We start from the raw sequence: 24,169 nt of genomic DNA, 5'->3' as shown, positions 1-24,169 counted from the left end.
ATACACCTTTGTGGTTTTTTAAAACTTTGCATTTCATGTATTACTCTAAGCATATTCACTTGTGGCAGATGTGTTCCTGAAATTCAAAGAAACTCCTCGTCTTTGACAGTGATACAACTACATTTATAAGAACGAGACTGATTTTCTTTCTTAGACATTTCTCTAACTTTTGTGAATATGCTCTAAGAGTATGCTTACTGTGTGACCATGCCCGGTTTTCTCTCTTGTTTTCTGTTATAGGATGAAAAGACCGGCTGTAAATTTTATGCTGGAAATAACACTTTTAGTAATTAACGGTCAAATAGACTCTCCATTGACATGAATTCGGTGGAGATACTAATCGAGTAATATGAAATCTCACTGCCTGATCTCTTTGTCCTCAGAGAGATAAGCCACCACCAGAGCTGTCTGGCTGTGGCTTATAGAGAACGAATGAACTTTCAGCTGTGCCAAATGTCAATGTGCATTGGGGAAGTCAATGGGGGAGATTTATCAAACATGGTGTAAAATGAAAGTGGCTCAGTTGCCCCTAGCAACTAATCAGATTCCACCTTTCATTTTCCAAAGAGGCTTTGAGGAATGAAAGGTCCAAAAAGTCCTGGAGCTCGTCCCGCCGCAGAGATATCACCGTCCGAAGCTGCGCGCGCTCATCAGAGATCAGTCCGACGCTCCAGTCATCCTCTATGGGCGTCGGACTCATCTCTGGGGAGGGGGGGGGGTCAAAAAATACCCCAGGCATATACCATGGGTAAGGGGCAGATTCGCTTCTTTTCAGTGGCATATGCCAACCGTATCCCCTGCTCGCAGCAAGAGGTGTGGCAAGGTGAGGAAGAAGCGCGTACTCCTTCTGCACCTTATCATGATTTACATCTGCCAGGCGCTGGGCCGGCCGGATTTATCTTATACCCCTATTACACAAGACAACTGGAGGAGCAAACGAGCGGCAGCAAGTGGGTAAGTACAGGGTAGGGGGCCGCTTGGAGCTGCGGGGGGCTGCCCGTGTGATTGCTAGATTGTCCGGCCAGCCCATAGCAGATAGCGGCAGCGGTCTGCTGCCGCCACTCCTATTCCACGGAGTGACAGCAGCAGATCGTTGCTATATTAGTCGTTTGTCTTTCAACATGTTGAAAGGCAAACGACTGCAATGATCAGCTGACATCGCTCATGACGGCTGCCTTCTATTGCAAAAAACTATTATTGGCCGTAACGGCCAATATCGGCCTAATATGGACGATAATCGTCTCGTGAAATATGCCTAAGACTGGTGTACTCGTGCACCAGTCTTAATAAATGTCCCTCAAACTCTTTTAATGTTTTGGGGACATTTCTGTTTTATAGCTGATAAAATTCTACTCTGAGCATGATATAAACTGTGGGGGTAAAATCCCTTTTACATGTTTCAGTATATTAGATACTTAAAAAAAATAAAAAAAGTGCACTACAGGCACATAATTGGAGATGGGGAAGCTAGAAAAGAGTAATAATACAAAACAACTTTACATATATATCAGAACAACCGAAACAAACCACATATTGAATACAAAAGCACATTGTAACACAGTGTTAAAAGTGATGACAACTTAACAAAGGTTCTTCTCACACTGCAATGCAAATCAGTGAAGGACAAAGGACTAAATCCTAGAAATCCAAATAGAAAACTAGGAAAAGATAAGTTATAAGGACAGAAGGAATACAAAAATTTGCATAAAATCCACCATACTAAAACTCACCTTGTCATAAGGGCTGAGCCTGAGGTATTCACAAAGGGATCTTTCAAATGTCTGATCTTAATAAATTCTTTATAATAAATTCTTTGCGGCTGTGTCGGGCTCGGAGTAGAATTACAATATAGAACGGGATGGGCAAGGCAGCAGATGGTTGGCTGTGTAGGGCTAGTAGTAGTATTAGTAGTAGTATTACATTATAGAATGTGATGGACATGGCAGCAGATGGTTGGCTGTGTAGGGCTAGTAGTAGTAGTAGTAGTAGTAGTAGTAGCAGTAGGGGTAGTAGCAGCAGCACAGTATAGAACATGTTGGATAGTACAGGAGATGTACGACTTTGTACCAGTACTTTGTGCCAGTAGTAGTAGTAGTAGTAGTAGTAGTAGTAGTAGTAGTATTACATTATAGAATGTGATGGACATGGCAGCAGATGGTTGGCTGTGTACAGGGCCGCCATTAGGGCAGTATTGGCGGTACAGCTGTCAGGGGCTCGGGCTCAAACTAGCATCCAGGGGGGCCCAGCAGTCCAGCCTCCCTGTAGGAAAGCTCCTGACAGCTGTACCGCACAGGCAGGAAGACACAGAGCCTCCTCCTCACTCTCCCCGGGCCCCCTCCTCTTCCTCACTCCCCCGGGCCCCTCCCCCGCCCCACACAACCTTTTTTGGCAACTTTCTCTTGTGCTGCGATGTCGGAGGAGAAGGAGGAGGGGCCCGGAGCCGTGCTGTGTGAGGACCAGAAGACATGAAGCACATGGGGCCTGGAGTGTGTGTGTGGTGTGTGTGTGTGTGTGTGTGTGTGTCTCTGCACATATCCCCTCCCTCTACTGTAGGTCAGGTGCTGAGGGGAGCGGGGATTTCTTAAGGGAGCTCATTAAAGGTGGATCAGGTCAGGACAGTAAGGGTATGTTCACACTGAGTAAAATAGGCGGAATTCCAGTGTGAACATACCCTAAGGGAGGGCAAGGTATGTCTCCAGACGCAGTGCACACACATCTCCCTGCACCCTGTCAGCCCCCACATTCCTGCACCCTGTCTGCCCCCACATTCCTGCACCCTGTCAGCCCCAACATCCCTGCACCCTGTCAGCCCCCACATCCCTGCACCCTGTTAGCCCCCACATCCCTGCACCCTGTCAGCCCCCACATTCCTGCACCCTGTCTGCCCCCACATCCCTGCACCCTGTCAGCCTCCACATCCCTGGACCCTGTCAGCCTCCACATCCCTGATCCCTGTCGGCCTCCACATTCCTGCACCCTGTCAGCCCCAACATCCCTGCACCCTGTCAGCCCCAACATCCCTGCACCCTGTCTGCCCCCACATTCCTGCACGCTGTCAGCCCCAACATCCCTGCACCCTGTCAGCCCCAACATCCCTGCACCCTGTCTGCCCCCACATCCATGCACCCTGTCTGCCCCCACATCCCTGATCCCTGTCAGCCCCCACATTCCTGCACCCTGTCTGCCTCCACATTCCTGCACCCTGTCAGCCCCAACATCCCTGAACCCTGTCAGCCCCAACATCCCTGCACCCTGTCTGCCCCCACATCCATGCACCCTGTCTGCCCCCACATCCCTGCACCCTGTCGGCCCCCACATCCTTGATCCCTGCACCCTGTCAGCCTCCACATCCCTGCACCCTGTCTGCCCCCACATCCCTGATCCCTGCACCCTGTCAGCCTCCACATCCATGCACCCTGTCTGCCCCCACATCCCTGATCCCTGTCAGCCCCCACATTCCTGCACCCTGTCTGCCTCCACATTCCTGCACCCTGTCAGCCCCAACATCCCTGCACCCTGTCAGCCCCAACATCCCTGCACCCTGTCTGCCCCCACATCCATGCACCCTGTCTGCCCCCACATCCCTGCACCCTGTCGGCCCCCACATCCTTGATCCCTGCACCCTGTCAGCCTCCACATCCCTGCACCCTATCTGCCCCCACATCCCTGATCCCTGCACCCTGTCAGCCTCCACATCCCTGCACCCTGTCTGCCTCCACATCCCTGCACCCTGTCTGCCCCCACATCCCTGCACCCTGTCTGCCCCCACATCCCTGTACCCTGTCTGCCCCCACATCCCTGCACCCTGTCGGCCCCCATATCCCTGCACCCTGTCTGCCCCCACATCCCTGCACTCTGTCTGCCCCCATATCCCTGCACCCTGTCGGCCCCCACATCCCTGATCCCTGTCGGCCCCCATATCCCTGCACCCTGTCGGCCCCCACATCCCTGATCCCTTTCGGCCTCCACATCCTTGATTCCTGCACCCTGTCTGCCCCCACATCCCTGCACCCTGTCGGCCTCCACATCCCAGATTCCTGCACCCTGTCAGCTCTCATATCCCTGATATGGGAGCAGACAGCGGGCGGCTCAGGAACTGACAGCAGCAGCAGAGCATGACAGGTAAGTATACAGCACTGTTGTGTCCCCCATAGCCACAGCAGCAGCATAGATTTGTACTTTATGCCAGACAACCCCTTTAGGATTGCATTCACATGTACAGGATCTGCAGCAGATTTGATGGCGCAGATTTGAAGTTGCAGCTTCAAAGCAAATCAAATCTGGGCCATGAAATCTGCTGCAGATCATGTACGTGTGAATGCACCCAAAGGTAGCTTCACTCGTCCCGGATTCACAGCGGTTGTATGGGGCCCCAAAATTTCTGATGGCGGCCCTGGCTGTGTAGGGCTATTAGTAGTAGCAGCAGCAGCAGGGCAGTATTTACCACTAGGCACCCGTGGTCCGATGCCTAGGGCAGCTCCTTGCAGGGGGGCAGCATCAGGGAGCAGGGGGAAGGAAACAACTTTTTAAAAAAAATTTTAGTCTCCCACCTGGTGTCCTTTCAAGAGGTGTGTGTGTTATCCAGTCATAGTGGTATTGGTCAGGTCTGGTATGGTGGTATTACCCAGTCACAGTATGGTGGTATTGGTCAGGTCTGGTATGGCGGTGTTATCCAGTTACAGTATGGTGGTATTGGTCAGGTCTGGTATGGCGGTGTTATCCAGTTACAGTATGGTGGCATGTGGCCGAAACCAGGCTCCCATTTCTTTCCTAGTAGTAATCTGCTGTTACCAGGATTATTGGCCATACGCCTATAGGTTACCGGCTGCATGTGGTGATGTACAGTAAATGTGGGAAGGTGGCCTAAGAGTGATCAGATATCAATATGATGTTCAGAAACAGGAAAATCATGATGTTAATTGGTGAGTGAAGATGGGGCGTCCGCGGGTCTAATACCTAGGTAAGCAGCAGCTGTTAATATGGCCCTGAGTAGCAGTACAGTATAGAACATGATGGATAGTACAGGAGATGTGTGGCTGTGTAGGGCTAGTAGTAGTAGTAGTAGATGATTAGTATGGAACATGATGAAATTGTCAGGAGATAGCAAATTCATGCTCAAGAAATCAAAGATTAAATAAAAGACTAAAAATTTTTAAAATGTATTCTAAATCACTATACTCATCTCTAACAGCTAGCCATGCCACCACATTTACCATCACCCGATGTCCATTTAGATAAATACTGTAGTTGTCTTTAATACACAACCCCTTTTATACAGCTCAGTAATGAATAACGTATGAGACACAATTGGTATAACAAGATGGGGTTGGCCTTGAACTGGAAGTGATCATATGATCCAAAGAGGAAAACATACTCAGTTTTGCAATCACCACTTTTGCCTTCAGCAACCAAGGAGTTAAATGGCTGTTAAAGCTACATTAGTTCAAGTAATTACATTGGCACAACATCACAGCTCTGCACATGTATGTGTGGTAAGTGCATCCTGTCCTTGCCACGCAGAGGGAGGTTAAGCACATGTCAAATGAAGCGCAGGATTATGTTTAGAGACATTTTGTATGATGACATACGGTTAACCTACTTGCAGTAGTTTTTTTTTTGTAGGGAAAGGCCTGGTACACATATAGCAAAAAAACACCATAAAAAAATTGTCATGGACTTTCTTGGAGGAAAAACGCAGAGGCCAGATGTTAGCTTTGAGTCAATTAAATTTTATGAAATGCCATACATTTTTTTTGCGGCGCTCTTCTTTCCTCTCTGGTGTTTTTTTGGGGGGGCTTTGTGCCATTTTTTTCAAAATGCAGCATGGTGAGGCTATGGCATTTTAATCTAGTTTAATGGAATTTCTTCTGCTTATCTCAAAAATGCCAAAGGCAAAAAAAGAAAGCAAATAGCAACTAAGTCAAAAATGGCAGAAAAAAAGACCAATATAATCTTTTGGTGTGTTTTTGGAGGCCAAAAAAAAAAAAATGCCACCAAATGGCTGTGTCTGGGGGAACCCTTATGTTTTCTTTTCTCCTACCACACCATGAATGGTTTTTTCCCCCCGAAAAGAACTCATTCTTAGAACTATGTTGTAATGTGCCTGTAATAGGCAAAGCTGAGCCTGATCAGCCACCGTAGTTATGACACAGGAGCCTCCTGGTGTCATAGCAACTATCGGGGCCATGCAATTGCTTGTGCACAGCCCCGATGGGAAAAGAGGGAAGTTTCTCCTTCTACTCTACACTATAGATGCTGCGATCAGCCTGACTGCAGCACCTATAGGGTTAAATGCCGCGATCTGGGCTCGGTGCGGGTCGCAGCAGATGCAGCGGGTGCCCGGCTATCACTTACAGCCGGGACCCACTGCGGGATGGCATGGGTGCAGCTCCTGCACCTGTTTCATCCCAGGACGTAACTGTACTTGAGCGGTAACTGACCATGAAAAAAAAAAAAGGAATCCGCTGCGGATCCCTTGCCTATTAGTTTCTATGAGAGGACATGAGGTTCCCGGCTGGACGTCCTGCTCAGCCAATCAGTGTGCTGCCCCGAAGCAAGCCGGAACGTGGAGCAGGTACATTATGCTCCGACCAGCGGGGGGTTAATGGAGCTGTCACTTACATACTCGCAGCGGGATTGACTTCAGCAACAAGTATATCATTTCATACAAACTAATAGGCAAGGGCTCCGCAGTGGATTTCAGATTTTGGCGTGGCCTAGATTATCCGTGGTGGGGAAGGTGGGGGCACGAATGCTCTAGACCATGCCAGATTGACTCACCACCCCACTGCAGCAATAAAAGTAGTTTTTCTTCCAAAAATTGGTATCGGGAGAATGGCCAACTTCCAAAGCATAGGTGGCATGAGGATCCGGTGGTTTGGGGGCGGCTTTAACATCCTACTGGCTGAGCATGTACTGCGCTGAGAGTCAAGGGGTTATGGCTGTACTGCTAAGTAATGCTTGGTACAGACATGGGATTTATAATAATGAAAGTCACTTATTTTGGATAATCTGCCAACAGTGTCAGTGCCCGATGGACTCTCAATAACTGTTGCAACCAAAATAGGATTGGAATGTTATCCGTCCATCCTTTGTTACTCAGGAGATAAATAAACCTAGAGGTGTCTGGTGGCCATTTTTCCTATCAAAATGAACACATTGCCTAGAGCAATTGTTCACAGAGATGTCGGGCTTGACAGGTGTGAAGCCAATTGTTAACTTTTCTGTATTGTCTCCTTACTATATAAAAAAAAATACAATTTTAGGGTTTGTTTGTTTTTTTGCCATAAAAAATGTGTTGTCCTTATTCTGACCAATAAAATAAGGCTATACTTTTATGGCCCTATACATTTTCTTTGTATAAACAAATAACAGTTTCATGAATCCTTTCTAGGATGAAAGAAGATTGAGGCAGCGATTGATGATTCACGTGTTCACAGATACGCAGACACAGAGCCAAAAGCCAAGTCTGTAGACACTATGACAGTAAAGTTCAATTGTTCTTTCAATCAAAATGGAAAAAGTCGCTATGATAATTTGGTTTTCTGAGAGGCTTCCTTCAGATAGACATATTGTATTCTTGCTTATCCGGGGGTGCAGGGAGCCCATAGTAGATAGCAGCGGTCTGCTGCCACCGCTCCTGTTCTGCGAATTAGCGGCAGCAGATCTGCTATATTAGTCGTTTGTCAACGATCAGATGACATTGTTCATGTCGACTGATAGTTGTCTTCTATTACACAAGACGATTAACGTCCGAGATCAGCCAAATACGGCCAATAATCATTTTGTGTAATAGGGCCTTTAGTCTCGCTGTCATGTTAACAATGGTTGCCTAAAATCCTGACCACCGTTTTCATCTATGGTCGGGACCTTGGGGAGTGGACGTAATAAATTACTCCTCTCTACTGTCTCCTACTGAGGCCACACATGTCCCCAGGGCTTGGTTTGTCCCTGAAGACAAGTGTGATTGGGTTTTCCAGTAAAGTTTGATCAGGGAGGGTACTGCAGCTTATTATAAATGACTTTAATGGGATGGCTGCATTAGGTAAAGACAAAGGCAAAACTAATATGAATGTGGCGCTTTGCTTCTAAAATAAGGAAGAGGGCGCATTCTCAGGAGGGAATGCACCAAGGATAAGAACATGATGGGCTATATTAAAGGTAAGCCCTTAAAGGAAGACTATCAACAGGACGTTCACATACGAACCTGCGGATATCTCCATGTAACCCTATAGCCATGTATAAGTAGGCATGTCTTGTTCTCACGCTGTCCAGGGAACCCAGTTTTAACGGTGCATGTGAGTGCATGAGACTTGCCTGCTTATGCATAGCTAAATATGCATAAGTAGGCATGCGTGTCTAGCTACTAGTATTCATATAATTACATCCAGCACTTCCATTAACAATTAATGCATTCTTTATAGAGGCAACTAATCCTGGACACGCTGGGGAAAAAAAAAAAAAAAAACCGATAAGGGAAAATAACACATATATTAGGGATTTGAGCAAAAAATCCAGCGTCAAAGTGGTTCATTTTTCCATGATTAGCGAATCATATGTTCCAACACACCGAATCACATGTTCCATCATAAAGAAATATATATCATTTACTAACACTGGAAACATTTTAAAGGAGTTTCACTATGAAACTTCTCAGTTTTCTCAGATTGTTGACTTCCCTATTCAAGTCTGAGTCAATGAGACAGGGAGCTGACCTGATTGTTTGTACTATGTGATATAGTAGAGATTGTTTTCGGGCTCCGTAGGAAACGTTTGCCTACCGATACCATACGTTTGCACTCCATATCAGAGAATGGCGGGGACTGGCAACTAGATAATGTAGACCAAAATCAATTACAAGTTACTGATAAAGAATGTTAGGTCTCCAATACTGAACCGCAGGAAATATAAGTAATTATAGATCATGCATCAGCAGCTTTTCAATGAGTCAATGTTTAGTCTCCATGGAAGTCAAATTCCACATTCCACAGCTATAGCGTTTCCGGGAAGGAACTCATTGATTCATGATGGTAAAACAGGAAATCACCCCTAACTGAAGAAACAATATATACAATTATGTACTTAAAGAACAGATGTTTGATGGCAAAAGATTTTCTTCTTCTCCAATGAGAGAAGAGAAAAATATATGTTGATGAATAAAACTAATAAAACGGAGGGATTTGGCAATACATCAAACGAGATTTTCTTGTGGCCAGAAGTGTAGCTGTAGTTATGTTGTTGATCTGAAAATGATTGTGGTTTTGTTGTGTACCATGTACTGGTGAAACATATGGTTTTTATGTATGTCATCTGCAATGCCTGTCAGTAAATGCTATAGGAAACCATGCCAAGTTTCAGTAAACCCAAATATGTGTACAGGAACACTTAAAGCCATTCATTGTCTAATTTGTATTTATAAGATTAAGTACATATATTTTTAGCCGGCACGAACCACACAGTGAATCATGGTGTCAAGTGAACCAGTCAGCTGCAATTCTAAGACTACTGACACTGTTATACAGCTGTTAGGTCAAGGAGACACATGGTACCTTTCATATATATGTCTGTGCTTTAAAGTGACACTGTCACCCCCTTTCTGTATGAGGACTTAATTCTGTAGTTTTCATACCTTACTTTATAATCGATTTCTTGGTGCTTGGTCCAGTGAATCGTTAGTGGATTGTGCCACCTGGGCCAATTCATGGCCACTGCGCCACTTCAGCCCGCCCACATCAGCGCCGTATTCCCCGCCCCTAAGTGATGTCATTGGCATCTAGGCCCCGCCGCCTCGGCGCCCATTGTAGACACTCATGATGTCACAGAGGGGAGGGGCCTATGGTGCGATGTGGGTGGGTGAAGTGGCACAGCGGTTGTGAAGGTATGAAAACTGCAGAATTTTGGTTTTACAGCTGTGTAGAGATAGTGATGAGCAAACATGTTCGTAAATGTTCATATGTTCGTATGAACATGACGCTAATCATGATCAATTGGTTAGATTATTGGAATGGTTATAATGATCATTTTTAAACATATTTGAACTTGCCAACGTACGCAACTGCGTAATTTAGGCTTTGCGCTTTATATGAACATGACGCCAATCATGATCAATTGGTTAGATTATTGGAATGGTTATAATGATCATTTTTAAACATATTTAAAACTTGCCAATGTACGCAACTGCGTAATTTAGGCTTTGTGCTTTATAATCTGTACGCATGTGCGTAGACCAAAACGTATGCTTCTGCTGTACATTCGGTATTTGTTTGTGAATGTTCGTCGAACACAAATCAATCACGATAATTTTTTTTTATGTTCATGTTCGAGATCCGAACCGAACATCGGGATTTCCGCTCATCACTAGTAGAAAAGTACTCATACAGAAAGGGGGTGACAGTATCACTGGTGCAAAGTGCCAAAGAGGCTTTTCCAAGACCCGGGGCGGTGATGGCTGTAACACTTCGATCCCATTCTTATCACTATCCCTTCTTGTGAGTTAAAAGGAAACTGAACCCTGGCTGTCAATCAACAGGGTCAGGTATGAAAGGGAAGGCGAGGAGAAGTTACAGCCCTCAGCACCCTTGGACCTTGGGTTTGCTCTTTAAGACTTAGCTCTAAAGAATAAAAACATTTTTCTATTTTATAGAAATCCAAACTGATATATGAAAGATATCGTGTGTCCCCTTGACCTCACAGCTATCTTAGGGTCCTTTTACACCAAGAGATATCTGACAGATTTGTACAACTAAAGCCAGGGATGCATGTGAAAAGAGGAAAAATCAAGCCTTTCCTTTATAACATGTTCTCTGTTTATAGTACATTCCTGGCTTTGGCTGCAAAAATCTGTCAGCCGGCAGATTCACTTTAAAGCGACTCTGTACCCACAATCTGACCCCTCCAAACCGCTTGTACCTTTGGGTAGCTGCTTTTAATCCAAGATCTGTCCTGGGGTCTGTTTGGCAGGTGATGCCGTTATTGTCCTAAAAAAAAACAACTTTTAAACTTGCAGCCCTGTGCCCAACGGCCGTAGCCTAGAATGTCTATGCATTAGGCTGGCACAACCTCTCTGTCCCTCCTTCCCTCCTTTCTCATCATTAGGAATGCTCCAGGCTGATTGTCTCCTATTCCTCAGCTGTGTGAATACTGAACATGGGCTGGATTGTTAAGGCACCTGTGCAATGTTCAGACAGGAGAAAATGTTCCAGTGGCATTCCTAATGATAAAGAGGGTGGAGAGGAGGGACGGAGGGGTGGTGCAAATTTAGGGCACAGATACGCTAAACTCCGGCCGCTGGGCATGTGCTGCAAGTTTAACAGTTGTTTTTTAGGACAATAACTGCATCACCTGCCGAATGGACCCCAGGACAGATCTTGGATTAAAAGCAGCAATCCAAAGGTACAAGTGTTTTTTTTTTTTTTTTTTTTTTTTTTTTGGGGGGGGGGGGGGGGGGGGTGCAGAGTCGCTTTGAAGAGAAGCATCTAACCTGCTAATTTCTCCCTATAGGACATTTCTCCCTATAGGGGTGCTGAGGATGAAGGCAAGTTGCTTACCTTCATCCTCAGTGCTGTTTTGGTGCACTGGGGGTTGGGGCTTCTGGGGAGGATTGTAGTCTCACCCCCATTACACCATCAACAGCATATGGATTAAACAACAAAGCACACAAAAACAGCCCTGAGGATGAAGGTAAGAATTTTTTTTTATCCTCAGCACCCTGTGTGCTATAGGGACATAGATACTTAGATACTTCTAACATGCTGATAGATCAGCACTTTCCTACAGAGCCTATTTCACAGCTCCACTATCGTGCACAAGGGCTGTAAATACATGGTGTCTGTGCAGCCCTTGTTGTATATAGAAAATTAAAAATTTTTTTTACTTACCTTTCAACACTCCCCAGTGTCCTTTTAGATTTTCCCTGCTGTCTGGCAGAAGGACACCGGGGAGTGTTCACAGGTATGTATAAAGTCTATTTTTTACAGTCATCAGCCATTGGCATCAGCAATGCGTTGTTGGTGGCCAATGATTTTTCAACATGTTGAAAGAAAACGATCAGCCGATGATCGTTTGTTCCGCTGATTGTTGTCTTTATTACATGGAGCGATAATCTGCAAAATCGGCCTGATTGGGCAGATTATTGCTCTGTGTAATAGGGCCCTTATCACATGGCCAGGGCTAGCCATGTTCATTCAGCCCTTTAATCAGCCATTGGCCGTGCAACTCTTATTACATGGGGAGATGTGCAGCCTACGATGGCTAATTTTTTGACAAGTTGAAAGACAAAGCTGATTGCTCATTCATCTACTGATCGCAGGATCTATTACCCTGGGAGATATCTGCCTGATTTGGCAGATAATCTCTTCATGTAATAGGAAGTTTACTGGAGATGTTTTCCTGGTTTAAATGCAAGGGTTATAGGATGTAGGATTTTAGAATTTAGAGAAGAGATCAGTTGAAAAGTTTCTACATATTGATATGACCGGCAAAATTATTATTAAGGTTCTATTATAACTGACAGTGTCCCTTTAGTGACCATACAATGATCACTAGAGGTGGGACAGGAAAATGCTGGCCCCAAACAGCACAATCCCCACTGTCTTCTGAAAATCTGCCTAGGAACCTAAATGGAAAGTAACCCAGTGTCATATTAAGGGATATGGACAACCATCGCAAAGGACTTGAGAATAAAGCCCGGCTAAAGGAGCAACCTGCTTGAAGACCCCCAGTATATGCCCCCTTGGGGTGGAACACTGTAGAGAGATGTTTGAGCTTAGGTGGGATACTCTACTATGAACAAAAGTTGTATCCTTACTTTAAAGAAGGCTATGCAATAAGACAACTCCTCTTGTGTGTGGCCTGTAAAGGCATATGGTCATCAGAGATGTTGCTCTGTAAGAGTAGCTCCCACTTTGGTTGACCTGAAACCTCAAGGTCTCTGTGCTAAGTTCCCCGCCAACTACTAAATACAGCGGAGTGAGGTGCACAGTTGTGCGCTTCAGTACCTGGCTAATTGCGCGACCCTGACTCCTTGTAGTAATGTAGATGAGTCAAATCAAGCAGCTAGATGGGGAACATACCGTGGCGTGCCTTACTTGGCTATATCTAACACTTGAAGGAACTCAGTACTGAGACCCCAACCTGGCTATGCAACGTTTTAAAAGTTTTTTTGATGGTAACGTTTTAAAGGTGTTGTCCAGGCTCAGGTCAGGCGTAGGTTTTGCAGCTCAGTTCCATTGACGTGAATGAAGCTAAATTTGTAATACCACACACAAGGACTGGGGTGGTGCTGTTTTTGCAAGAAAGTAGCTAAACATTTTTCAATCCTGGATAACCCCTTTAATAAAAGTTAATCAATAAGTTATATATAACCCAAAATGGTGGAAAAAAGGAAAGGCTACATGATTTGCTCAAGTCTAGGTTCACACCACATTTAGGTACTTCACTTCCAGCATTTGAGTCGGGAGTCAAGGAGTCAAAAGTTTACTATGGGGCCCAGCCAATTGGGAAAAGATTATATGGACGTGTTAATGCAGACTAAGGGTGGTATTACACGGGCTGATGGGGGCCCGATAATACCTGTAAATGAGCAGCGATCTGCTAGATCGTCGCTCATTTACTGTACCTATTACACGGCCCGATAATCGTTAAACAAGGGCTGCAGATACATTGTTACCGATGTCCTTGCAGCCCTTGCTTAACTATATACATTACCTATCCACATTCCAGGGCTGCTGCTGTGGTCCGCTTCTCCAGGGGTCCCACGCGCTCTAACTTCAGAGTGGCCTGTCAGCTGACAGGCTGCTCAGCCAATCACAGGCCGGGACCGCCGCGACTCTGAAGCTAGAGCCACTCTGAAGCTAGAGCACGCAGGACCTGGGGAGAAGAAGACCGCAGCAGCAGCCCTGGAACGTGGATAGGTAATGTATATCGTCAATCGCCGGCCGCGCACCGCTATTACACGTAGCGGTGCGCGGTCGGCGCCCGACGAAAATAGGTCCAAACCTATATCAACGATCAGCCGATGATCGTTGTCATCGGCTGATCGTTGTATTTATTACATGGAGCGATAATCGGCTGAATCGGGCCGATTCGGCTGATTATCATTCCGTGTAATAGTACCCTAAGTTGCAACCCTTGAACCTGCATAACCTGAGACAACATGAACCAAAATTTGAAAACTAGGGATCACTAGTAAGAAACAAAGGGATGATAGGGTGTAGCTGGTAGATGAGATATCCAGGCAGCACAATCTCTGTTCCTGGGTGGAGACTAACTTTAAATAGTGTACTGTGTAATCATTGCTTCCTTTTTTACTCCTGGTTACTATAGTTGTCAATAACTCTATGACTCATATGGTGGATTTGCCATAAGGACCCGCTTTTTATTTACCTAAAGGGGGCTGATTTGAAGCGGATAAAAACATCATGGCAACCATTGAAGTGTGAAGCCCACCTTAGTAAGATAGTCCTCCCTACAGTCCATTGGCTCAAAGGGCTATGTTTTTGTTGCTTATGCTTTTGTTGTTGCTTTTGTTGCTTATGTTTTTGTTGTTTAGTATTTAGTTGTGTTCTGTATTTGAAGGTAACATTGAACATTTCTATTTTCTACCAGTTATCTAAGCGTTATTGTTTTTTTTACAATGTAACTGGTGCATGAAGACTCTAATATCTACCATGCTGTGAAATCAATTCACTGTCGCAGAATTGATAACGAAACTAAAGGGAAGTCTAGCAGAGCAAATTTTGAGATATCACATCACATATATGTAACCCAACAATAAGGTGGTTCATAAAGGTGAATATTTTATACTACAGATGAATATAAATCGTATAACTGTTAACAGTGACATTGGGAGAATGACACAGGCTGCGGATTCTGGATTTCATTAGGATAAATATCCCAGCTAACGCTGCCATGTCCCCCCTATCCTCGCTTGCTCTCGACACAGATGGCCACAGCTAAGGGTCTTGGTGCCAGAAGGAGATTTGTGATTTCACAGCTTGTGGCCTCAAATCTAATAATCTCTTTCTATTAACCCTTTAAATTATTAGGATTTTACTGCACCAGGATGGAAATGGTCTTCCATTATTTTTAAAATTTTTAACTAAAATCAACGTTTTTCCTACTTAATTAAGAGATTGGTCTGGCACCTCCTTGAGCTTGTATGTGGATCCTGAATTCTAGGAAGGGAAAAATGAATTTTGATTTATTCTCTATGAAATTCGATAGAACATTCTCCAGCCGGAGCTGAGCAAATAGACAGGTTTCTGACAGGTCATTAATACACATCCGAGGTAGAGGGCCAAAATGAAGGCCGGCCCCTATGTCCTATGAGAGCTCTGCACATAATAATCTCATTGCCACTTCAGATCAGCGTCTCCCCCTGAGCAGCGGTGCCCGGAACAATTAAGATAAAATACTCTGATCTGTCAACGTCCTCTGTGCGTAAACCCATCAACATTAATCCCGTGCATGAATTTCTATACACCGATCAATCCCATCGGCTTTGCAGATTTTACAGCGACTACACACCGGAGACTGACGTTCCCCACTTTGCATAATCAATGTCCTTACAATTTCAATGTCAGATCAAAGATTGTGCTGATGACTTTGTAAAATGAGTCCCGTTCTCCGGTGGCCGCCTGTCATCCTTCCTGTTAATACAAATGGCTGTTTCCCCTTCACTTTACTTTTTGTTAGACACTGCAGTATATGATAATGTCAGGACTGGCATAGAGCGAATACCGCAGAGCATCCTTTCATGTAAGCATTGTTAGAGAAGGAACAGGTTCTTGTCAGCACTGCCTGCTGCTGTCTGGGAGGAACAGGTCTATGGATTGCACAGTCTATCGAGAGCCATCGTTATCCAGAGATTATATGTACAGAACATTACAGCAAATCTATATAGATGGATATATTGTATAATGCACCATGAATAATAAACCGCATAATGTGCACAGCGGGAGATCAGAATTTTTTCCTTCTATGCAGAAAATGACAAAACATTGGCTCCCTTGGATAAGACCCCCTCCCCGCATGGCATTATCCAGCACTGATGTATCATCACTACCCGCTTCATTTGCCGTATACACCATAATTTACATTGATTGCTGCTTCTTTATTCATTTCACACACATTGTGGGTTTAGGGAGTTTATGGAGGAGGTGACGGAGGGGGGTGGGGGTGTATTGTAAAGCGAACAATATCAACAATGTGGGGGTCGGGACAAAACAGGACGGGAGAAGTGAGTGGGGGTCTCTTGACAATGATGATGATTCTTACCCCAGATTAGACCCACATGGCCGTGGCAGTTTTTCTGTTTCTTGACCCCCCAATGCAGAATCCATATCATCGGTAGAACGTGCCGGACAGCTCAAGCTGAGAGAACGGAGCTTGGTGCTTTGATGCATTATCCAGAGAGTATAGACCCCCACCTGATAAATAATCCCCCCTACACCAAGCCTCCTGCCCTTGTTTGTATGACGGCTCAATCCCAGCCTCAGTAATCCACCCAAGGCGTCTGTTCAGGCAATGTAACACATGTTTCGATAGCTGCTTGGAAATACTACCATAGCCCTGACCATCCCTTGTATTGACTGATGCCGAGAACTATTCTGCCTGCATGGGTACCAAAACACTAATAGTCACATGATGTCTGTTCTAAGCATAACCTCTCCGCCTCCTATACCCCTTTTAACCACGCTCTTACAGTCCCAACCTCTGCAGTGAATGATGGAGCTCAGGAACAGATCTAAGGATTATTAACCCTCTCAGGGCTGGGCTCCAGGAGGCAGCAGCCTAGCTGAATGACTTCAGATGATTATTGCAGACCTACGTAGAAAGTCGTGTTGTCGGCTTCAAATGAAGGAAGAGTCGGACAGGATTAGAAGCAGGAAAAACAGCTTGCGTCCTGGGTATTAAATAGAACATAGGTGTCAGAAGAACAATAAATGCAGCTTACACCATTGATGCGAGATTCCCCATCCGTACCATGTGCACTCTGCTATGTTGTGTGCAGATTATAATAAATTTACATACGTTTATAATCTATAGACACGGAAAGCAAGTGATTCTGGAGCTGTAGAAAACAAAAACAAAAAAGAGGTAACTCTTAAAGGGGTGTTCCCATTTTAACTAACATAGTTATACTTGTAGGGCTCATGAAGTTAAAATATTTTATCATATACATTAATTTAGCAAACTTGTCTCCTCCTGATATACTGCATTTTCCGTCCCATTGTTGACAGATCATTGTCTAGGTTACCAACCACCACTCTGTTCTAAAAACAGTGGTCTGGCTGGAGTATATAGATATAATGTAGATATTTATAAGGGGGGGAGGGCAATAAGACGGGAAGGAGACGTAGCCTTCTTCCGCGCTTAATTTACCATCATATAAATATATATGTAGATGTTTAGAGATATAGGGGCGCATTTACGAAGCCTGTACCACTGGCATATACCAGGGAGAAGGCGCAGAATTGCCCCTTCTCCCTGGCGTACGCCAGCCATATCCCCCCCGCCCGCCCAATGGCGTAAATCATCGCTAAAATTGACACCTGCCTAGAAGCAGGTGTAGATTTTTGGCGCCCGCTGCATGGCAGGTGCAGGTCAGGCTAGATTCACTAAGAGACATGCGCTTCTTAGTAAATTTAGCAGGACAGTTGGGGGCGGGGCTTAATTTAAGACTGGCGTACTTATACGTCGGTCTTCATAAATGCCTCCCATAGTGTATACATATATATATATATATATATATATATATATATATATTGTGGACATGTCACAGGTAAAGTGTTCGAGGGGAGGTACATCTCACCCAGGCTACTGCGTACGGTGAGATGGTAAATCCGGGAAAGATCTCTTACTCAGCAGTATTATGCTGCTGAGTTGTTCTTTACATTTTCCGGGCCGGATTTACTGGAATGGTGGGTAGGTTGGTAGTGGGACCTGCCATTCCCTTCCCCCCCGATCCAGTTCGGTTGTTGCAATCAGGTGTGCCCTGATTAGCCTGCAACAACTTAAAAGCTCCACAGTGCTACAGGGGATTGCTCTCAGCCAGGGTGAACAGCTTGCATGCTGTGTTTCCTGGGAGCAAGGAGTTATATCACCGCTGGGGCCTATTCACACTCCACGATACCGCCTATGGAAGTGACAGATAGGTGACCTGTGTTAGTAAGTGCCCAGACGGGCAAGACCTTTTTGTTTTGTTTTATTATCAATGCACGGTGTTGCTGTATTTATGTTGCTGGACCGTTTATGCTACAAATAAACACCAAAGCTGTTTTTAAGTCCAAGTTTGCTGCCTGAACTGTGTCCTAACACACCATCCCCCGGGAAGATCCCTACAATTGGTGCTGCGGAGCGGGCAAAACGGTTGCTAGGGGCAACGGTGTGCATCAACTTGGCTACAGCTGCTTATGTCCTGGGTGAAGGCGGCTGCTTCACTCCAAAAACAGCCAAGCAACATGGAGGAGATGATGAAGCAGTTAATGCAAGTGAGTTTGCAGCAACAACAGGCTCTGACAGACGCTAACCTGCGCCATGAACAGACAATGGCTGCACAACAGAGACTTATTGAGCACCTAATAGCAAAGCAGGAGGCGTCTGCAGGTGCTAATCCCCAGCTGGTGGCCGCAGCCGCGCCAGAGACTTTGTCTGTGAAAAGAGCCGTGCAGCGTGCGCTGCAAAAGATGACTGCTGATGATGATATTGAGGCCTACTTAACTGTCTTTGAGCGGGTGGCTGAGAGAGAGAAGTTACCCTCCACTGAGTGGGCAGAAGTGATTGCGCCTTATTTAACAGGCGAACCTCAAAAGGCCTATTATGACCTCAGTGAGCAAGAGGTCAAAGACTATCCTCGGCTAAAAGCAGAGATACTCGCCCGACTAGGAGTCACTGCTGCTGTCCGTGCCCGGAGGGTCCGCAACTGGAGCTACAGTCTGGACAAGTCAGCGAGGTCCCAGATGTACGACCTGATCCATTTGGCAAGAAAATGGTTGGAGCCAGACACCTCTACTCCTGCCCAGATCCTAGAGAGGGTCGTGATGGATCGCTACCTCCGTGCACTTCCTGCTGATCTACAACGCTGGGTAGGACAAGGTGACCCTAGGAGTGCCGACGAACTCGTCAGCCTTGTGGAGAGGTTCCAGGCGACCGAGGACTACCTCCGTGATGTTCCTGCAGCACCTTCCCCTCCACGGAGTGCCAGATCTGTGCCATCGGCTGGTAAGAGACTTCCATCTATTGGGGGAGTGTGGAGGGGTGCTGATAGAGGGAAGAGCGCTCAGGAGGTGTCTCAAGGGCAAAAGACTGGTGATGGTCCCAGGTGGCTAAGTGGCCCTAAAAAGGACTCCTTGCCAAGGAGACCAGGCCCTATCCAGTGCTGGAGATGCCATGAGACGGGACATGTGTCTGCCCATTGCCCTCTTACCACTGAGCCCATGGAGTGTGACGCTAGCCGGCGTCAGTCGCTATTTGCGGAACCGTCTTTTGTTGCGGTCACTGGACTAGAGACTGAACCGCAAGTCTGCCACATTACTGTCAATAACTTCCCTGTTAAGGCGTTGCTGGACTCAGGAAGCCTTGTCACCTTGGTGCATGCTAGCCTGGTGACTGGGGACTTTGTGCCAAAAAGACATATGAGTGTGGTATGCATACATGGTGATACAAAGGTTTACCCTATAGTACTGGCTAATGTCGGGACTGAACTAGGCGCTGTACAATATGAAGTGGGTGTGGTTAAAAACCTTATGCATAATGTGATATTGGGGCGTGATTTTCCATTGTTCTGGGCTCTATGGGGAAAACAACAATCCCCTGAAAGGAGTGAGGAGACCCCTAAGTCTATTGCATTACCCACGGTAAATGATAAAAATGTACAGGATGAAAATGATGCTTTTCCTTTGCAGGTCCTGGCTGGTGAGGAAGAGGCTCCTCCCACTGAGCAGAATGTTCCAGACTTAGAGGTGTCTAGGGATAATTTTGGTTCTGCACAATTACAGGACCCCACTCTCAAAAATGCTAGAGAGCAGGTCACTGTTATGAATGGGGTACCTCAGGAACCAGAAGCTGAGAAAAAGTTTCCACATTTTTCTGTGACTAACGATCTCTACTATAGAGTCACTAAAATTAATGATGAGGTTGTGGAACAGCTTCTGGTGCCTAAGTCGTACCGGCGTCAGGTACTCGACATGGCCCATAATCATGTCCTTGGGGGCCACTTGGGGACCGATAAAACGCAGGAGAGAGTCCTCCAGAGGTTCTATTGGCCTGCGATTTATGCTGACATAAAAAAATACTGTGAGTCGTGCCCCACATGTCAGCTTAGCGCCCCAGTGTCGCATTTCCGCAGTCCGTTGGTTTCGCTCCCCATCATAGAGGTACCTTTTGACCGCATTGCAATGGACTTAGTGGGTCCCATTGTAAAGTCGGCAAGGGGACACCAGTACATTTTGGTGGTCTTAGACTACGCAACCCGCTATCCTGAGGCTGTCCCCTTAAGAAACACTGCATCCAAAACAATTGCGCGTGAATTGTTTTATATGTTTTCCAGGGTGGGGATCCCCAAGGAGATCTTGACCGACCAAGGTACCCCGTTTATGTCAAAGGTAATGAAGGATGTATGCAAACTGTTTAAAATCTCACACCTACGAACCTCTGTATATCATCCCCAGACAGATGGATTAGTGGAGAGGTTTAATAAAACCCTAAAACATATGTTAAAGAAAGTGGTGGAAAAAGATGGTCGGGATTGGGATCACTTACTACCTTACCTGATGTTTTCTATTAGGGAAGTACCCCAAGCGTCCACAGGGTTCTCTCCCTTCGAGTTGGTCTATGGTCGTCACCCTAGGGGTTTGTTGGATATAGCGAAAGAGACATGGGAAAGTGAGTCCACCCCATACAAGAGTGTTATAGAGCATGTAGCACAAATGCAGGACCGTATAGCCACTGTAATGCCCCTAGTAAGGGAACACCTCCAGAGGGCGCAAGAGAGCCAAAGCAGAATTTACAATCGTTCTGCGAGAATCAGGACATTTAGCCCAGGTGACCGGGTACTCATTCTTGTTCCCACTGTAGAAAGTAAATTCTTAGCAAAGTGGCAAGGTCCCTATGAAATTGTAGAAAAAATCAGTGAGGTAAACTACAAGGTACACCAACCAGGTAGAAGGAAGCCTTTTCAAGTTTATCACATAAACTTGATCAAACCCTGGAAAGACAGGGAATCCTTGGTGGCGACAAACTCTATTAATAATTTGTCACAACCAATCCCTCCGGTCAAGATTGGTGATACTCTATCAGTGTCACAGAAGCAGGAGACTAAAGAGTTTTTGCAGAAAAATAAAGACAAGTTTTCTGACCTTCCAGGGCGTACGCATCTCATTCACCATCACATTGAAACTGAGCCTAGAAGCAGGGTAAACCTTAAGCCCTATAGGATACCAGAAGCACGGAGGGAGGCGGTGTCAGCCGAGGTAAAACGTATGCTTGACCTAGGAGTCATTGAGGTGTCCCAGAGCGAATGGTCCAGCCCGATTGTGCTAATCCCAAAGCCCAATGGAACTTGGAGGTTCTGTAATGATTTTAGAAAGTTAAATGAGATCTCCAAGTTCGATGCCTACCCCATGCCCAGGGTAGATGAGTTGATTGAAAGAATGGGTAATGCCAGGTACATAACCACCCTCGATCTCACAAAAGGCTACTGGCAGATCCCCCTCACTCCTGAGGCTAGAGAGAAGACTGCATTCTCCACCCCTGATGGGCTCTTCCAATATGTAGTGATGCCATTCGGGTTACATGGAGCCCCTGCCACTTTTCAGAGGTTGATGGACTTGATTCTGCGACCACATCGTGATTACTCCGCTGCCTACCTCGATGATGTGGTCATTTTTAGCCCTGATTGGGAAAGTCACCTCTGTAAAGTCCAGGCGGTGTTAGAGGCCATAAGTGATGCAGGGTTAACTATCAATGCAGAGAAGTGTGCACTAGCCTTAGAGGAGGCCAAATACTTGGGCTACATTATTGGGAGGGGGTTAATCAAACCACAGCTAAATAAAATCGAGGCAATACAGAATTGGCCTCAACCCCTCACAAAGAAACAGGTCAGAGCTTTCCTGGGTATTACGGGTTATTACCGTAGGTTTGTGCCAAACTTTGCCACAGTTGCAGCCCCGCTAACTGACCTGACAAAGGGAGGTAAGTCCGCAATGGTGACATGGACTCCAGAGGCCGAGAAGGCTTTTCAAAGCCTTAAATCTGCCTTGTGTCAACAACCTGTACTAGTTACCCCTGACTTTAGGCAAGAGTTTCTGGTCCAGACAGACGCCTCTAATACAGGGTTAGGCGCCGTTCTCTCACAGGTCGTGAATGGCGAGGAGCACCCAGTGATGTACTTAAGCAGGAAGCTATCCCCGGCCGAAAAAAACTATGCCATTGTGGAGCGAGAATGTCTGGCAGTGAAATGGGCCCTAGAGTCCCTGAGGTATTACTTGCTAGGCAGAAAGTTCAAGTTAGTGACCGACCATGCCCCCCTAACATGGATGAAGGTTAATAAAGAGAAAAATGCGAGGGTGACTAGATGGTTTCTGTCCCTCCAAAACTTTAATTTTACCGTGGAACACAGGCCAGGAAAGTTACAGGCAAATGCGGACGCCCTATCAAGGGTACACTGTCTGTGGGGACAAAATGCTCAGCCCTCCGGTCTGAAAAAGAGGGGGGGGATATGTGGACATGTCACAGGTAAAGTGTTCGAGGGGAGGTACATCTCACCCAGGCTACTGCGTACGGTGAGATGGTAAATCCGGGAAAGATCTCTTACTCAGCAGTATTATGCTGCTGAGTTGTTCTTTACATTTTCCGGGCCGGATTTACTGGAATGGTGGGTAGGTTGGTAGTGGGACCTGCCATTCCCTTCCCCCCCGATCCAGTTCGGTTGTTGCAATCAGGTGTGCCCTGATTAGCCTGCAACAACTTAAAAGCTCCACAGTGCTACAGGGGATTGCTCTCAGCCAGGGTGAACAGCTTGCATGCTGTGTTTCCTGGGAGCAAGGAGTTATATCACCGCTGGGGCCTATTCACACTCCACGATACCGCCTATGGAAGTGACAGATAGGTGACCTGTGTTAGTAAGTGCCCAGACGGGCAAGACCTTTTTGTTTTGTTTTATTATCAATGCACGGTGTTGCTGTATTTATGTTGCTGGACCGTTTATGCTACAAATAAACACCAAAGCTGTTTTTAAGTCCAAGTTTGCTGCCTGAACTGTGTCCTAACACACCATCCCCCGGGAAGATCCCTACAATATATATATACTGTAGGTATGTATGTATATACAAGCCAGACCACTGCTTTTAGAGCAGAGTGGTGGTCAGTAAGCTTGACAACAAGCTGTCAACAAAAGGAGGGAAAGAGAAGCTTTTCAGGAGAAGGAGGTAAGTTCGCTAACTTGATGAGTCCTTCAAGTATAACTATATTAGCTGAGATGGGAATCATTTGTGTCATTAAAGGAGAAGTTTGGCCCAAAACATAATTTTTAATATGTTATTACTTATGGAAAGTTAGACAAATTCCTAACGTACCCGAGACATGCTAGATGCTTTAGCCAACTTGTCCTTTATACAACCAGGTAAAGGTGTTTCTGGCAGATGTCACAGTTAGTACAGTTAAACTGCTGTGCCCTACTCCAACCACTAGGTGTCACTCCCAAAGGGCTTAGCTGCAGTTCAGAAGGAAGGTCTAGGTCTAGGTGGTCAAATAAGGTAACTAGGACTTATTGATACATGTGTAGTTGGAGTTCTTTAAACTCATATTTCAAACACTTCACTTGCATCCTGACAGAGTACTTACTAAATTAGGCAATGGCCCCCCCTCCGATCCCTATCTCCTGTTACAACTTCTTTTTTCCTACTTTACTCTACTACAAGCTACTACTGCTATTACTGATTTTGCACTAAGTACCTAAGCACTGTTGCCTTTGATACTGAAGATATTATTGCTAGAGATGAGCGAACCGGGTTCGGGTTCGAGTCGATCCAAACCCGATAGTTCGGTATTTGATAAGCTGGGGCTGCTGAACTTTGATAAAGCTCTAAGGTTGTCTGGAAAACATGGATACAGCCAAAGACTATATCCATGATTTCCCCATAGCCTTAGAGCTTTATCCAAGTTCAGCAGC

At 45.8% G+C, this 24,169-nt stretch overlaps 1 protein-coding gene across 2 annotated transcripts in view; it reads right to left on the bottom strand.

The window, feature by feature from the left end:
- LOC138798761 (regulator of G-protein signaling 8-like) overlaps window positions 1–16,556 on the bottom strand; it is a 39,881-nt gene extending 23,325 nt beyond the window's left edge. For both annotated transcript variants that reach the window (XM_069979341.1, XM_069979344.1), the window contains exon 1: window positions 16,276–16,556. In XM_069979341.1, coding sequence (XP_069835442.1) covers window positions 16,276–16,403 — 128 coding nt within the window. In that variant the 5' untranslated portion in view covers window positions 16,404–16,556. The remainder of the gene's footprint in view (window positions 1–16,275) is intronic.
- Between the last annotated feature and the right edge of the window lie 7,613 nt (window positions 16,557–24,169).

The sequence above is a fragment of the Dendropsophus ebraccatus genome, chromosome 8 (genome assembly GCF_027789765.1).
Source record: "Dendropsophus ebraccatus isolate aDenEbr1 chromosome 8, aDenEbr1.pat, whole genome shotgun sequence".
Lineage (NCBI taxonomy): Eukaryota > Metazoa > Chordata > Amphibia > Anura > Hylidae > Dendropsophus > Dendropsophus ebraccatus.
This window is presented reverse-complemented; position numbering and strand designations above follow the sequence as displayed.